The sequence below is a fragment of the Natrix helvetica genome (genome assembly GCF_964273705.1).
Source record: "Natrix helvetica genome assembly, chromosome: 2".
NCBI classification, from domain to species: domain Eukaryota; kingdom Metazoa; phylum Chordata; class Lepidosauria; order Squamata; family Natricidae; genus Natrix; species Natrix helvetica.
Genome location: NC_138552.1, coordinates 298,155,696 through 298,170,220, shown reverse-complemented (window position 1 = coordinate 298,170,220; position 14,525 = coordinate 298,155,696). Strand labels below are relative to the sequence as shown.

General features: G+C 53.5%; 1 protein-coding gene across 1 annotated transcript in view; it reads left to right on the top strand.

Annotated features, from left to right (window-relative positions):
• FOXN1 (forkhead box N1) overlaps positions 1 to 13,518 on the top strand; it is a 47,388-nt gene extending 33,870 nt beyond the window's left edge. Inside the window, exons 7-10 of the mRNA XM_081944006.1 lie at positions 6,262 to 6,469; positions 10,633 to 10,746; positions 10,994 to 11,164; positions 12,216 to 13,518. Coding sequence (XP_081800132.1) covers positions 6,262 to 6,469; positions 10,633 to 10,746; positions 10,994 to 11,164; positions 12,216 to 12,481 — 759 coding nt within the window. The 3' untranslated portion in view covers positions 12,482 to 13,518. The remainder of the gene's footprint in view (positions 1 to 6,261; positions 6,470 to 10,632; positions 10,747 to 10,993; positions 11,165 to 12,215) is intronic.
• The last annotated feature ends 1,007 nt before the right edge of the window (positions 13,519 to 14,525 follow it).

Below are 14,525 nucleotides of genomic sequence, written 5' to 3'. Positions count from 1 at the left end.
AGAGGACTGGCAGAAGGAATGAATCCCCCAGCCTGAATCAGGAGGGTTTTGCTCTCCCTCCAGCCAGAAAAACCAGGAGGGGCTGCAGGCAAACTCAAGCCCCCTCCTCCGCTAAGCTGAGAGAAGACCCTGACCCCCCCTCCCCATTATGCAGACCCCTCCCTGGATTTTCCTCAGCCATGCAGGAGCAGGAGGCTTCGGATCCTAGAAGGCAAAGGGTTGGAGGGAGGCAGAGGACGACCCCCGTGAGGGCAAGAGAGATCTCCCCCCCTTCCAAACCCAGTTTTATGCTCCTAGGGCTTCCTGGTGGTCTCCCATCCTGTGACAAAGAGCTCAGGCCCCGCTGAGCCTGCCTGGGGGACCCGTTCTGCTGCTTCCCTGCGCTGGACTTTGGGAACATCTGGAGGCTCAGCTCTTACCCTCCCTTTGGCCTCGCCCAAAAGGAGGACCATTCTGGCAGGCTGCCTCCCTGAAGGCGTGCCAGCGGCCACACCCTGCGTGGAAGAAAAATCCCCTGGGAATCTCTGGAGGGCACCGTGGCCGCCCCTCCCTTCCCAGGGAGGAAACGCCCAATTAATCCTGCTTGCAGCAGCCCCGGAATGGAGAGGCACCTCTGCCCTGGCAGGAGCCTCTCCGCTGGCATCGGAAGGGGCAGGAAGGGGCTGCCTTCTCCGGGTCACCCTGGCACAGGAAAGAGCTGCCCGCAGTTTGGACCCTTCCTCCAGCACAGGGCTCTGCAACCTTGGCAACCTTAAGACCTGTGGCCCTCAACCCGGAGGATTCCCAGAACTCTGGAAGTCAAAGTCCACAGGCTCCAGCACAGTGAGTGCCCAAACTGGAGCGCATGGGCATTGCCAGAGCCCTGGAAACCTGAAGACCAGTTGGCCTGGGCACAGACACACGCCGGCCAGCTGCTCTTTGCAAGTGCTGGAGCCCCGGGAAGGTGGCCGGTGTGCACATTTGCACCGGCCAGCTCCTCTTTGGCTCCCCCGTGCTCCGGCCCATGCGGAAATCAGGTGGCCGGTGTGCATGCCCACACAGAGAGCAGAAGAGCAGTTGGCAACGGCACAGGTGCCTAAAGAGAGGGCTCTGCGTGCCACTTCTGGCATTGCCATCATGGCTCTAGCGCAGGGATGTCCAATCTTGGGAACTTTAAGACTTGTGGACTTCAACTCCCAGAATTCATGGAGAATTATATATATATATATCTAATATTGACATGTCATGCGCAGCAGTCCTTGCCTTAGGACCACAATTGAACCGAGCATTTCTGTTGCAAAGCGAGGCCATGGTTAAGTAAGTCGCGCCCTGCTTTATGACTTTTCTTGCCACCGTTGTGTAGTGAATCCCTGCAGTTGGTAAGTGAATCACACTTGAGTCTTAAGTGAATCCGGCTTCCCCGGGGTCTGTGCTGGTCAGAAGGTCGCAAGTGGGGATCGCGTGACTCTGGGACGCCACAACCGTCGTAAACACGAGTCAGTCGCCAAGCCCCTGAATTCTGATCATGCAAAGACAGAGAGGACATAAGTGTGAAAAACGGTCATAAGTCACTTTTTTCAGTGCTGTTGTGAGTAGATATTAAACGAAAGGTCGTAAGTCGAGGATTATGGTACCTGTAAGAGAATGCGGTGCAATAAAGGTGGTCCTTGACTTATAACCGTTCCTTTAGTGACCATTAGAAGTTATAATGGTACTGAAAAGTGAGTTATGACCGGTTTTCACACTTACGACCATTGTAGCAACCCCACAGACATGTGATCAGACAACTGACTCCTATTTATGACGGTCACAGTGTCCCAAAATAATGTCATCCCCTTTTGCGACCTCTGGCAAGCAGAGTCAATGGGGAAGCCAGATCCACTTAACAACCATGTTATTAATTTAACAACTGCAATGATTCACTTAACAACTGCGTCAAGAAAGGCCGTAAAATGAGGCAAAACTCACTTCACAGCTGTCTCGCTTAGCAACAGAAATTTGGGGCTCAATTGTAGTCGTAAGTCGAGGACTACCTGTACGATACAATATAAAACAATACGCTGCTATGCACTGTAATAGGATATAATTAATATGATTAATGTAACATAATAAAAACAACCCAAATTTGGGGAAGAATCCTCAGTGGGGCCAAAGTCTCCTGGGATCACGTGACCCCCATTTGCAATCTTCCCAGCGGGCTTTCACTTAATGACTGCATGACTCACTTAACGACTGCAGTGATTCACTTAGCGTAAAAGGCCCTAAAATGAGGTGCCACTCACTTAAAACGCCAGGCTCAATTGTGGCTGTGTAAGTCGAGGGCTTTCCTGTTTCTTATCCTAAGGATCGGGACCTTCCCGCGTTAATCGTTCCAGGCTGCCGGCAGCTGCTGGGCTCCTCCGTCTTCCTAGCACCTTTTTTGCAGACGGGGCTGCCTGCTTTGTGACTAATGGCCTGTGGGATTGGGCTTAATCTCCAGCTGCCCCCAGGGGAGGGCAGGGGAGGGGAAGGGAGGGCAGGGCAGCCTTTGCAGCTCCCATTAACCGGGAAGGAAGAAAGCGCACTTCCAGCGGGAGGGAGTGCAGGGGAGGAGGTGTAATTAGCGCACCTTTTCCAGCAAAAACAAAACAAAAAACACCACCTCCTGTTTTTGCCCTGCGGGCCAGCAGCGGGCAGGCTCTCCTTCCCAGGTAATGCCATCTACTGCGCAATCATTGCCAGCCTTTGGGTGTCCCTGGCAGGCGGCAGGCGGAGGTCCAGCGCTGATAGAGGAGGCGATTGGTAGCTCAGGGTTGACATGAGGGCTGGTTGGTGCTCTCTCAGCTGGGTGGTTTGTTTCCAGATGTTTAATTACCTCACTAGGCAACACCATCAATGCTAGAAGGGAGGAGGAGGAGGGGGAGGACTGTGGGGTCCTTGGCGCTCCCTGAGTTTGGTGGTTTCTCGCAGACATTTCATTACCAAACTAGGCAATCTTATCATTGCTAGTTGAGGGTGAGGTTTGGGAGCAGGAGGAGGAGGAAGAGGAGAGGGAGGGAGAACAATTCTGGGTCCTTGGTGCTCTCTGAGCTTGGTTGATTTCTTCCAGTTACCCGACTATGTAACACCATCAGTTGTAGAAGGGAATGGGGGGTAGAGAGAGGAGGAGGAAGGGGGGAGGAGGAGGACTATGGAGCCTTTGGTGCTTAGTGGTTTTCTTGAAGACATTTCATTGCCAAACTAGGTAACACCACCAGTGCTAGAAGGGAGGGGGGTTTGCCCTCTGCTTATCTGCAAGCTAGTTGCCCTGTTGGTGGGAGTACCGTTGGTGGTTCCTTGAGTAGGCTGTTGTTTACTGTTGTTTGTCTGAGTTGGCAGTTCCTTGATTTTGTTTGCTTCTTGATGGCTGGTTTAAAAGGTAAATCTTGGTTTTCATCTCTGCTTATCTGGGTGCCGATCGCGGGTGAGGAGGAGTTTTGGTCCTTGTGTTTCCTTTCTGTTTCTTTGGAATGGTATGCAAATGTCATTTATCTCGGTGTGCCTGTGGATGGCCGATTGGTCTGAGGGCCGGGCTTCCAGGAATTCTCCAGTTGACTTGGCTTGATCTCAGGCGGTCCCAGCTGAAACTATGGTTAAATCTTTCCCTGTGTTGTGAAATGAAGGAGGTTTTATCCTGTCTTCACAGGCCTAATTGGGGTGCGTGGATGTGGTTTATAACAGAATAACATAGCGGGAAAGGACTTGGAGGTCCTCTAGTCCAACCCCCTGCTCAAGTAGGAGACTCTAGTCTATACCATTTCAGACAGGTGGCTGTCTACTCTCTTCTTTACACCTCCAGTTTTGGGGGGCTCTCCCCCAACTTCAGACAGCAAGCCACTCCACTGGTTAATTATTCTCCCTTTGATAAATTTCCACCCATTTCACCTTCATCCCACTTAGTGGCTGTTGCAGTATTTACACGCTGTATGTTACACATAATTTTTGTTTTCTTCTTCTTCTGGAACCTCTGAGCCTTTCGATTTACTTAGGGTCTTTGGGGGGCTTTTGTTGCTGCCTGCTCGGCCTGTTGGTTGTTTCTGGGATATCTTGGATGTATTTCACAGTTTGTGTTGGCTGTGGTGCAGTGTGTTGAGTGGGCAGGCACTTTCTGATCAAGCTGCAAGGGACTCCACTTTGTGGGAGACAAAGAAGTCTCTTCCCTTCCCCGGATGTTCAAGTGTTTCTGCTCATCTGAATGGTGCCCTGGCCCAGCTTCTCAATGCAGCCTTTGCTCTTTCCTTGGCCTCGCTGTGAATCCTTCGCTTTTCCAGGGAATCATAGAGTTGGAGCAGACCCTAGAGGTCATCTAGTCCAACCCCAATCTCAGATTGGACCCATCTGTTAGTACTATGTTGTCACCTTGTCTACCCAGGAGTGTTCGCTAGCTGGTCTTAAGCTGGGATTTGAGCATCCGTGGCTTTTAAGGTCCTTTGACTCATCAGCAGGTTTTCCCATGCCAGCTTCTATCATGTCATCTGATGACTTTTGGTCTCAGAATTCTGCAATTATGACTTAGTTATTCCTTGTTATTGTGAGAGGGGGAAAAAGCATTAGGGACCATCTGTATAAACAACAATGACAACCTCACCATCCTTGGTGGGACCTGGGCAAGCATCTCCTTGTCCCAAAGGATGCAGACAGGTGTATCTTTGGGAGTAGCAGAAGGTGCAGCTGCTGTCTTTAAAGGCATCCTGGAAGGGAGTCTGGAGGAGGAGGAGGAGGAGGAGGAGGAGGAGGAGGAGGAGGAGGAGGAGGAGGAGGAGGAAGACTGTGGGGTCCTTGATGTTCTCAGACTTTGATAGCTTTTTTGCAAACATTTCATGACCCAACTGGGAAAATCTTCACAATATTGAGTAATGAAAAGTCTGCAAGAAAACAAGTTCAGAAAGCCCCAAGGACTCCACAGTCCCTTTCCCCCTCCCCCTCCCCCTCCCCCCTGCAAGGCTGCAAACCTCCCCCTTCTAGCACTGAAGTTGTTTCCCAGCTGGGTCATGAAAGGTCTGTAAGAAAACCACCAAGCTCAGAGAGCCCCCACAGACCTTCTCTTCCATTGGAATTCCTCTCCAGCTGAGGAAAACCTTGTGTGGCCCTTCCTCCCAGGGGCCCCCCAAGCAGGACCCAGAAGAGGGGAAGAATTGGGAATGCTGGTGTGTAGAAACGGAGCAGCACAAGCCAATTCTAGCTCTGACAATTGCACAACTCCCGTCTCTCTGGCAGGCTGCCTTCTCTGCTCCCCATCTCCCTTTCTCCCGCCCCATTCCACCACCACCCTCACGACTGAGGGGTCATGTTTAAGAGACTCCCCCCCCCGCCAGAGTATGCTCTGCACACCTCGGACCCTTCCTGTGTGGGGCGTGGCCTCCAGGCAGGGGAAGCCCCTGTGCTGACATTTTTTTAAAAAAAGTTTTTGATTTATTTATTTTTTAATAAAACTTTACACGTATGATAGAAACAAAGTGTTGAACAGTTCTCTCTTTTACATAATCGATTTTATATAATAACTTGGTTTTCACTTTCAGGCAATTTATTTTCTTCCATTATTTTCCATTTTTTATAGTCATTTTTTTTCTTGGTACACCCCCCCCCCCCATGCTGACTTTTGTTGCAAGCGTTTGGCAGTTCAAAGAATAAAATTGGGGTCAGGGCAAGGCTTTAAGAGGTGAGCCCCTCCTGGGGTGGGGTTGGGGGGGTTGCAATTCACTTGAAGAGGTCAATTTTTATCACGTTTATTTGGCTTTTATAGGAACGTTGCTATTCTATATATTGACAGAGTGAGAATCCTGTAGACACAAAGACACAAAGACTCACAAATTCCCACAACAAAAAGATTGGATGGCAAAGGGAGTGAGCAGAGATGGTGAAGTTGATTGTTTTAATTAAATAAAATACTTTATCTGGGTTTGCTTTTTGCTTGCAAATGAATTCTGGACTTTTGCTCGAAACTGAAAACAAGGAACGAGAGTGCGACTGGCCCAGAGTAACCCAGCTGGATTCCGTGCCAAAGGTGGAACTAGAACTTACCATCACCCGGTGATTGGCTTAAAATCACCCAGCTGGTTCCCATGCCTAAGGCAGGACTAGAACTCACCGTCTCCTGGTGTTCGGCCCAAAGACACCCAGTGGGCTTTCATACTTGAGGCTGGGCTCTAGAACTCACAGCCACCTGATTTCTAGCCGGGTGCCTTCGCTGCAGGACCACTAGGAGCCAACCTCCCCTCCCCCTGCAGCTGCCTTGAGCGTTGTGTTTCTGCCCTCTTGCCCCAGACAGCTCCGGACGGTTGGAAAAACTCCGTGAGGCACAACCTGTCGCTGAACAAATGCTTTGAGAAAGTGGAGAACAAGACGGGCAGCTCCTCCAGGAAGGGCTGCCTGTGGGCCCTCAACCCAGCCAAGATCGACAAGATGCAGGAGGAGCTGCAGAAGTGGAGGAGGAAGGACCCAGTGGCCGTCCGCAAAAGCATGGCCAAGCCAGGTAGGGGCCCCTTGGCAGAGACGGCCTCCGTGCCCCGGGCGCCAGAGGGACCTCGCTGGGAAGCAGCCCCCCCCCGAGTGCCAGGCGCTGAAGCAGAGGCAGGAGGGGTGGGAGGGACTTGGGGTCCCCCCCCGTAGCAGCCCCGGTTTGGGGGGGGCGGTCTGTCAGAGTGTGCACAGTGTGACTACTCTTTTGAGACACCCCAGAAGCAAAATGCAGTACGCAGAGGTTTTGTCTTTCCAACAGTGGTTGATCTACAATTTATTTATTTATTTATTTCTTGGATTTCTAAACCGCCCCCTCTCCCAAAAAGGGACTCGGGGCGGTGTACAGTCAAATAAAATGCAGATAAAATACAATAATATAAAACAATTAAATACTAAACATTTGGATGGAGGAGATAAGACTGTACAAGAAATAAATATACTATAGAAACCCTAAAAAACATCCCCAATTAAAATACCCAAACCCAATTAAAATATATCCCCGGGAGACAAAACTAAGAGAGTGCCAGGCCAGCTGATTGAAACAGGTGAGTCTTTAATTTTTGACAGAAGGAGCGGAGGTCGGTGGTAGTTCGGATGTCGGGGGGGGAGGTCATTCCAGAGGGTTGGGCCCATCACAGAGAAGGACCTACTCCTTGGTGTCGCCCGCTGGCATTGCCTAGCGGACGGCACCAGGAGGAGTCCCTCCCTGTGTGAACAGATTGGTCGTAGGGACGTGTGTGGTAGGATGCGATCCTGCAGATAACTAGGTCCTATGCCATGGAGCGCTTTAAAGATGGTAATCAATACCTTGAAACGCACCCGAAAGGCCACAGGTAGCCAGTGCAGCTCGCGCAGGAGGGGTGTTACGTGGGAGTATCTTGTACTCCCCATGATAACCCGCGCGGCTGCGTTCTGAACTAGCTGTAGTCTTCGGGTACATCCCAAGGGGAACCCCATGTAGAGAGCGTTGCAGTAGTCCAGGCAAGACGTCACCAGCGCATGAGTGACCGTGCGCAGGGCACTCCGGTCCAATAGGGGGCGCAATTGGCACACCAGGCGAACCTGGTGGAACGCCCCCCTTGCCACGGCTGCCACATGGTCCTCCATTGACAGCCGGGCATCAAGGAGGACGCCCAAATTGCGCGCCCGTTCCACAGGGGACAGTTGTTTGCCCCCTATGGCCAGCGATGGTGTCAGCTGGCTGAACCGAGGTGCCGGCATCCACAGCCACTCGGTCTTGGAGGGGTTGAGTTTGAGTCTGTTGTCCCCCATCCAGACCCCGACGGCTTCCAAACACCGGGACATCACTTCGACAGCCTCGTTGGGGTGGTTTGGGGTTGAAATGTACAGCTGAGTGTCATCAGCGTACAGGTGGTACTCAACCCCAAAACCACGGATGATCTCACCCAGCGGCTTCACATATGCGTTGAACAGGAGAGGCGAGAGGACCGACCCCTGAGGCACCCCACAAGTGAGTGGCCTCAGGGACGACCTCTGCCCCCCTGTCAACACACATTGCTTCCGGTCGGAGAGGTAGGAGCCGAAACACCGCAAAACGGTGCCTCCGACTCCCATCCCCTCCAACCGGCGCAATAGGATACCATGGTCGATGGTATCAAAAGCCGCCGAGAGGTCTAATAGGACCAGGATAGAGGAACAACCCCTATCTCTGGCCCTCCAGAGATCATCGACCAACGCGACCAAGGCTGTCTCTGTGCAGTGCCCGGGTCGGAAGCCGGACTGGCGTGGGTCTAGATAGTCGGATTCGTCTAGGTGTCGTGGGAACTGCTGCGCCACCACATTCTCAACAACCTTCGCCAAGAAGGGGAGGTTGGAGACTGGACGGTAATTAGCTAGCTCCATTGGGTCGAGCGAAGGTCTCTTGAGCAAGGGTCTCACCACCGCCTCTTTCAAGGCGGTTGGTAAGTATCCCTCACCCAATGAGGCGTTCACCAGGCCCAGAAGCCAGCCTCGTGTCACCTCCCAGGCTGCCAGTACCAGCCAGGAGGGACACGGGTCCATTGAACATGTGGTGGGCCGCAGCCGTCCACGCAACCTGTCCAAATCCTCGGGGGCAACAGAGTCAAACTCCTCCCAGAATGGTCTCTCAAGACTCGCTGTTGACGGCTCGTCTGGTCCACTGACGGAGGTCCATCCGCTCCGGATCTGATCAATTTTGTCCTGAAGATATTCCCCAAACTCCTCTGCTCTTCCCTGTAAGGGTGTCTCCCGCGTCCCCTGCGATAAAAGGGAGCGGGTCACCCGAAACAGGGCGGCAGGGCGGTTATCCGCGGACGCAATAAGGGCGGCACAATGCCTACTCTTGGCCGCTCTTATTGCCACAAGGTAAGTCCGCAAATAGGCTCTTACCTGTGTTCGGTCAGATTCGGAGCGTGAGGACCTCCACCTGCTCTCTAGACGTCTCCTGTGGCGCTTCATCACCCTTAGCTCCTCAGTAAACCAAGGAGCCCGGGTGGGTCGATGCCGCAGGAGAGGTCGCAAAGGCGCAACCCGGTCCAAGGCCCCAGTCGTCGCCCTATTCCAGGCAGTCACTAGGTCCTCGGAGCGGGAGCGGGACAGGGCTACAGGTATTGGCCCAAGCTCCGTCTGGAATCTGTCCGATTCCATCAGGTGCCTGGGGCGGTACCAGCTTGTAGAGTCTGGTTCCGCCTCCTCGGGGTGGGGGATAGCGCCAGGGAAGTCCAGCCGGAGGGATGAGTGATCTGACCATGACAGGGGCGTGATGACTAAGTCCCCTATTCCCAGATCACTCGTCCACTGTTCAGATACAAAAATGAGGTCCAGTGTGTGGCCCCCTTCGTGAGTGGGGCCCTGAACTAATTGGGTCAGGTCCATGGCCGTCATGGAGGCCATGAACTCCCGAGCCACCTCGGAAGCCGCTCCCGTCGACGGCAAGTTGAAGTCCCCCATGACCAAAAGTCTGGGAGTCTCAGCTGCCGTCGCTGAGATTAGCTCGAGGAGCTCGGGCAGGGCTGCTGATGCATAGCGAGGAGCCAAGTATACAATCAGCAAGCCCCACTGCCTCCCTGGGCCCCAGTTCACACCGAGGGACTCACACCCGGGTATCTGAGGGACAGTGAACTCCCTCGGCTCTAAACATTCCCGAATAACCACCGCCACCCCACCACCCTTACCCAGGGCCCGGGGCTGATGGAATGCCCGGAAACCCGGTGGGCACATTTCCACGAGGGGTAAACCACGGCGTCTATATATACATACACGTACTAGGCAAAGCCAGGCAATCAAGCAATCTTCAAGTATAACACGGAAGCACACACAGAGAGGAGAAACCGCCCTCGCAGGGCCTCTCTTATATAGGCAGCCTCTTAAAGTGACAGTAACCCTGCTGACTCCCCATTGCATCATCTCAGTTTACAGCCTTAGAGCAGCTGGTCAGCCATTCAATCACCCGTCCCTTAACAGGGTCCCCCTTTGGGGGCAGCTGGGAAGGCAAGAGAAGCAGGTCCTTCCCCATCCATTTTTTATGACTTCATTTGCCAGGAACCCCAGGGCAAATGAGTCCCCGTCATCTAAGGAGGCCCAAGCGAGGGGGAAACAGGGGGGCAGCCAGGGAGAACCACAAAGTCACCCCCCGTTTTCTGAGAATGCCTCTCGCCTAGCCAACCAGGGAGCTAATTTAACAATAACCAATCAAGGAATTGAACTGGCAAAGCCAATCAGGGAGCTAATTTGATACTGTGACCAATTTAGGAATTAGTCAAAGCAAGCAGGTAGAAAGAGAATTCACTCAACAGGTAACCCCACATTCTCTACAGAGATTCTCCGGCATCCAGGCCACCTGGTTGGCTGAAAGGTGCTTTTCCCCCAAAAAGGCTTTCTTAGTTTTTTCCCCCTTTAAGATGTTTCACTTCTCACCAAAGAAGCTTCTTCAGTTCCTCTTCGGTTCCATTCTCCACTCTTCAGTCAGAACCGATGAAGCTCTTGAATGAGAAGTGAAACGTCTTCAAGGAAACAAACCAAGAACGTCCAACTGCCTTTTGAAAAAAGGAAGCTTTGGGTAAGTCTCTGCCTCCTGGGGGGGGGCTTCCGAGGGGTCTCGGGCACAGGAGCAGGAGGCTTTGACAGGTCAGAAGAGGACAACAGACTCACCCTGGGGAGCCTTCTTTGATGCTGAGTTTCCTTTCCATTTTGTAGAAGAACTGGAGGTGTTGATCGGGGACAAGCCGGAGAAACGCCTGTCCTGCAGTCCGTCGGGCACTGGGGGTCCCTCCGTCTCCGGCCAGATGCCGCTCCAGCCACTGCCTCTCTGTGAGCCTCCGTCCACTGGCTGCGGGCCCTCCCCCAGCACAGGGAGTGGGTGGGGGGGAGCAGCCCCAGCCTTCCTCCAAGGGAGTGGGGAGCCAGGGCGTGGGCCCATCCATCCTGGAGGCAGTGGGGAGTGGGAGCAGGGGAGTGGGCCCACCCCCCTTTCAGGGAAGCGGGGAGGAGGGAGCCTGGGAGGGGCCCCGCACCACAACCATTGCTGGACACTCACTGTGTTCTCCCCCCACTCTAGACGCCCAGAATGGGCAGGGGGCTCTTCCCTCCCCTCTGCCGGCCCAGAGCCCCCCGACATGTGGGATGAAGATGCTGGCTCCCTCCCGGCCGGAGCTGCTGCTGCTGGATGGCGACCTCAGCATGGATGTCGATGCCTTGAACCCCTCCATCACCGGGTTCGACCTCCAAGGTAGCCCTTCCCTCTGGATGGCCCTCAGGACCCCCCCCCCCACAAGCCTGCCTCTTGGCCCCACCCCCTTCCCAAAGCAATTTGCAGGGAGCGGCTGAGAGAAAGTGGGGGGGGGGGCAGGCTGTCTCTGCTTGTCAGGCCTGACTGTCATCCGGTCAGCCCTGTCCAGGGAAGCCACGGGGGGGGGGGGGGGAGACGGTGGCACAATGGAAGCTCTCTTTTTATGGCTGGCACAGAGGCTCAAGGGGGGGGGCATTCATTCACAAATGCACTTTGGCGAGGACTGCCAATCCCCCCCCTTTCTCCATATAGGTAGTCCTCAACTTACGACCACAATTCAGGCCCAAAATACTAAGCGAGACGCTAAGTGAATTTTGCCCCATTGTATACCTTTCCTGGCGTGGGTCATTAAGTGAATCCCTGCAACTGTTCAGTTAGTAACACGGCTTTTAAGTGAATCTGGCTGCCCAATTAACTTTCCTGGTCAGAAGTTGGCAAGAGGGGATCACGTGACCCCAGGACACTGCGACTGTCATAAATACGAGTCAGTGGCCGAGCATTTGATCACATGGCCATGGAAATGCTGCAGTGGCCATATGTGTCACTTTTTTCACTCCCATGGTAATTTTAACGGTCACTAAATCATCATCATCTTTATTTAACAACCCCATATGGCCAATCCCCTGCGGGGTGGAGTCTGGGCAACTGACTGGAGCTAGCTGAGTGTTTCCTGGCCAGATGCCCTTCCTGTCGCCAATGCGGAGTTTTGTTCAGCAGATACATTATATTCTCATTGTGCCCAGAGAAAGAAATATCTGCCTCTACCTAGGATCGAACTCACAAACCTCCTGATTGATAGAGCTCCACCTCCAGGCCACCCCACCACTCCTTTGAACAGTCATTAAATGAATGGTTATAAGTCAAGGACTACCTGCACTGTATGCCCCTTTCCCCCCCCCACTGACCCCTTTCCTGCTTTCCTTGGGGGGGGAGAGGAAGCTGATCTCCCCACCTCTTACCTGAACCCCTCCTGCTCTCTGGTCAACAACAGGGAACCTTTGGGAGGCGCTGAAGGACGACAGCCTGGCGGTGGAGCCCCTGGGGCTCATCTCGGCCTCCCCAACCGCTGCCCAGCCGGACTTCCTGGCCCCCTGCCCGGCGGATGCTAACCATGGCGGAGACAAGCTCCCCCAGCACCACAGCTTACCCGACATCCAGCTGACCACGCTGTACTCTGCCTTCCTGGAGCTGGAGACGGGACCGGCCCCCGCCTACCTCAGCCCCCCTCCGGGCTCCACACCCCTTGCTCTGGTTTAGACCCTGAGGGGGGGGCTGTGGGGCAGTTTGGCTGAAATCCTTCACCCGGTTGTGCAAACCGAAAGTCCGGCTTCCCAGCAACGGGGCCACCCGACCCTCCGATCCTACCTAAGTGCCTCTTGAAATGCCCCCCTGCACCAGCTCCCGACGCCAGGGACCAAGAAAAGGCTCACCACAGAAAGCCCTTTGGCCGAGACTGCAGAGCAGACCTGGCCCTTTGGCTGCCCCTGTCCGGCCGCAGGGACGGCTTTTGTTTCTTCTGAAGGCAGCCGCTGTCCCATTCAATTCACCTGTGTTGTTCAGGAGTTCAGGCCTCCACCCTTTCCCAGCCCAGGCAGGGGAGGAAGGAGAGGCTGCCTTACTCAGATGGCTGAAGAAGACCCAACTCACTCGGGTAAGGCTGGCACGGAGGAAGATGTAGCGCCAGGAGGAAACTAGGCACCATAGCCAAGGAAAACTGACTCCCACCGAGCACCTGGCACTCCAGAGGCAGACAGCGAAGAGGGGCCAAACTTCCCAGGAGTTTAGCAACTGTATAAAAGGTTCTTACGGATTATGAATGTAGAAGAACTTCGGACTAAAGTATTCGCCCTCCGGGCCGTTCGAATCTTACAAAGACAAAAGTAGGTTTGAAAGTGGTGAAGAAAGGGGCAAAACCTTTGGGAAGACCTTCAAATGAATTTTATTTATGCAATTGGCATCTCCAAGGTGTGGGCAACCCGGGCCACTTAAAGACCTGGGAGTTGAAAGTCCACAATCCTTCAAGCTGCCAGCATTGCACGTGCTCGGTCTAGCTAGCTAGGGAATTCTGGGAGTTGAAGTCCACAAGTCTTCAAGGGGCCCAGGTTGGACGGACACCCCCCACCCCCGCCTGCTTCACACCCACGTGATGCTTGATTCATGTACAACAATCTCAGTTTTCACCTTCAACGAAACCCTGCAAAGGTTTCACTCGTTTCACGGTTTGTTTTCTTCCACTTCCCATCACTCTAGATGTTGTCAAAACTCAGCACAATAAATTCTTTATTTGCACCGTTCATTTTAAAGGGAAGGCTGCCCCCTAGTGGAGCTACTGGCTGGTGAGGCTGCGGATGTCACTGTAGATGTCCTTTGGTGCCATCTAGTGGCCTCTTTGGGGAAGCGCGACAGTTAGAACAGAATAGAGCTCAAGCGGACTTTGGAAGTCTTCTAGTCCAGCCCCCTGCTCAAGCAGGAGAACCTTTACCATTTCAAGTAAGTGATTTATAATCTCTTCTTAAAAGCCTCCAGTGATGGGGCGCCCACAACTTCTGGAGGCAAGTAGTTCCACTGGCTAATTGATCTGGGATTACAGAATAACAGAATTAGAAGTCCAACCCCCTGTGCAACTAGGTGACTCTAGTCTATACCATTCCAGACAAATGTTCAACCTCTTCTTAAAAGCCCCCAGTGATAGGGCACCTACAACTTCTGAAGGCAGGTAGTTCCACTGGCTAATTGTTCTCCCTGTTAGGAAATGTATCCTTAATTCCAGGTTGCTTCTCTCCTTGGTTACTTTTCACCTGTTGCTTCTTCTTGTCCTGCTCTCTGGAAGCTAAGTTGACCTCCTCTTCTTTGGGGCAGCCCCACAAGTACTGAAACCCTATTCTCATGTCCCCCCTACTCCTTTCTCCCTCTCAACTGGCCATACCCAAGTCCTGCGACCGTCTTGCCTGGGTTTTAGTTTTCATATTTGCTTTTCTTGGGACGAAGCAGAGGGGGGAGGGGGGATTTTCCTCTGGAAGGAGCAGGGGTCCTGTCCTGATGTCCCCCCTTTGAGCAGATGCCTGGGGGCCCCTTCAGGCTCTACCCCAAAGAATCAAGACGAGGCAGAGGGCAGCAAAGCCCAGGGCCAAGGTGCCAGTTTGCCTTGATCTGCTGGTGCCCCTCTGCCCCAAGGCATGCAAGGAGTGCCCCCCACAAAGGAGCATCTGGCTCGAGCCAAGAGAGCTGAGATGTGGGACTCAAGGGGGCCCAATTAACCCTCTGCTTGCTTAGACAGTGAGGACCAGTGGAACTGCATGCC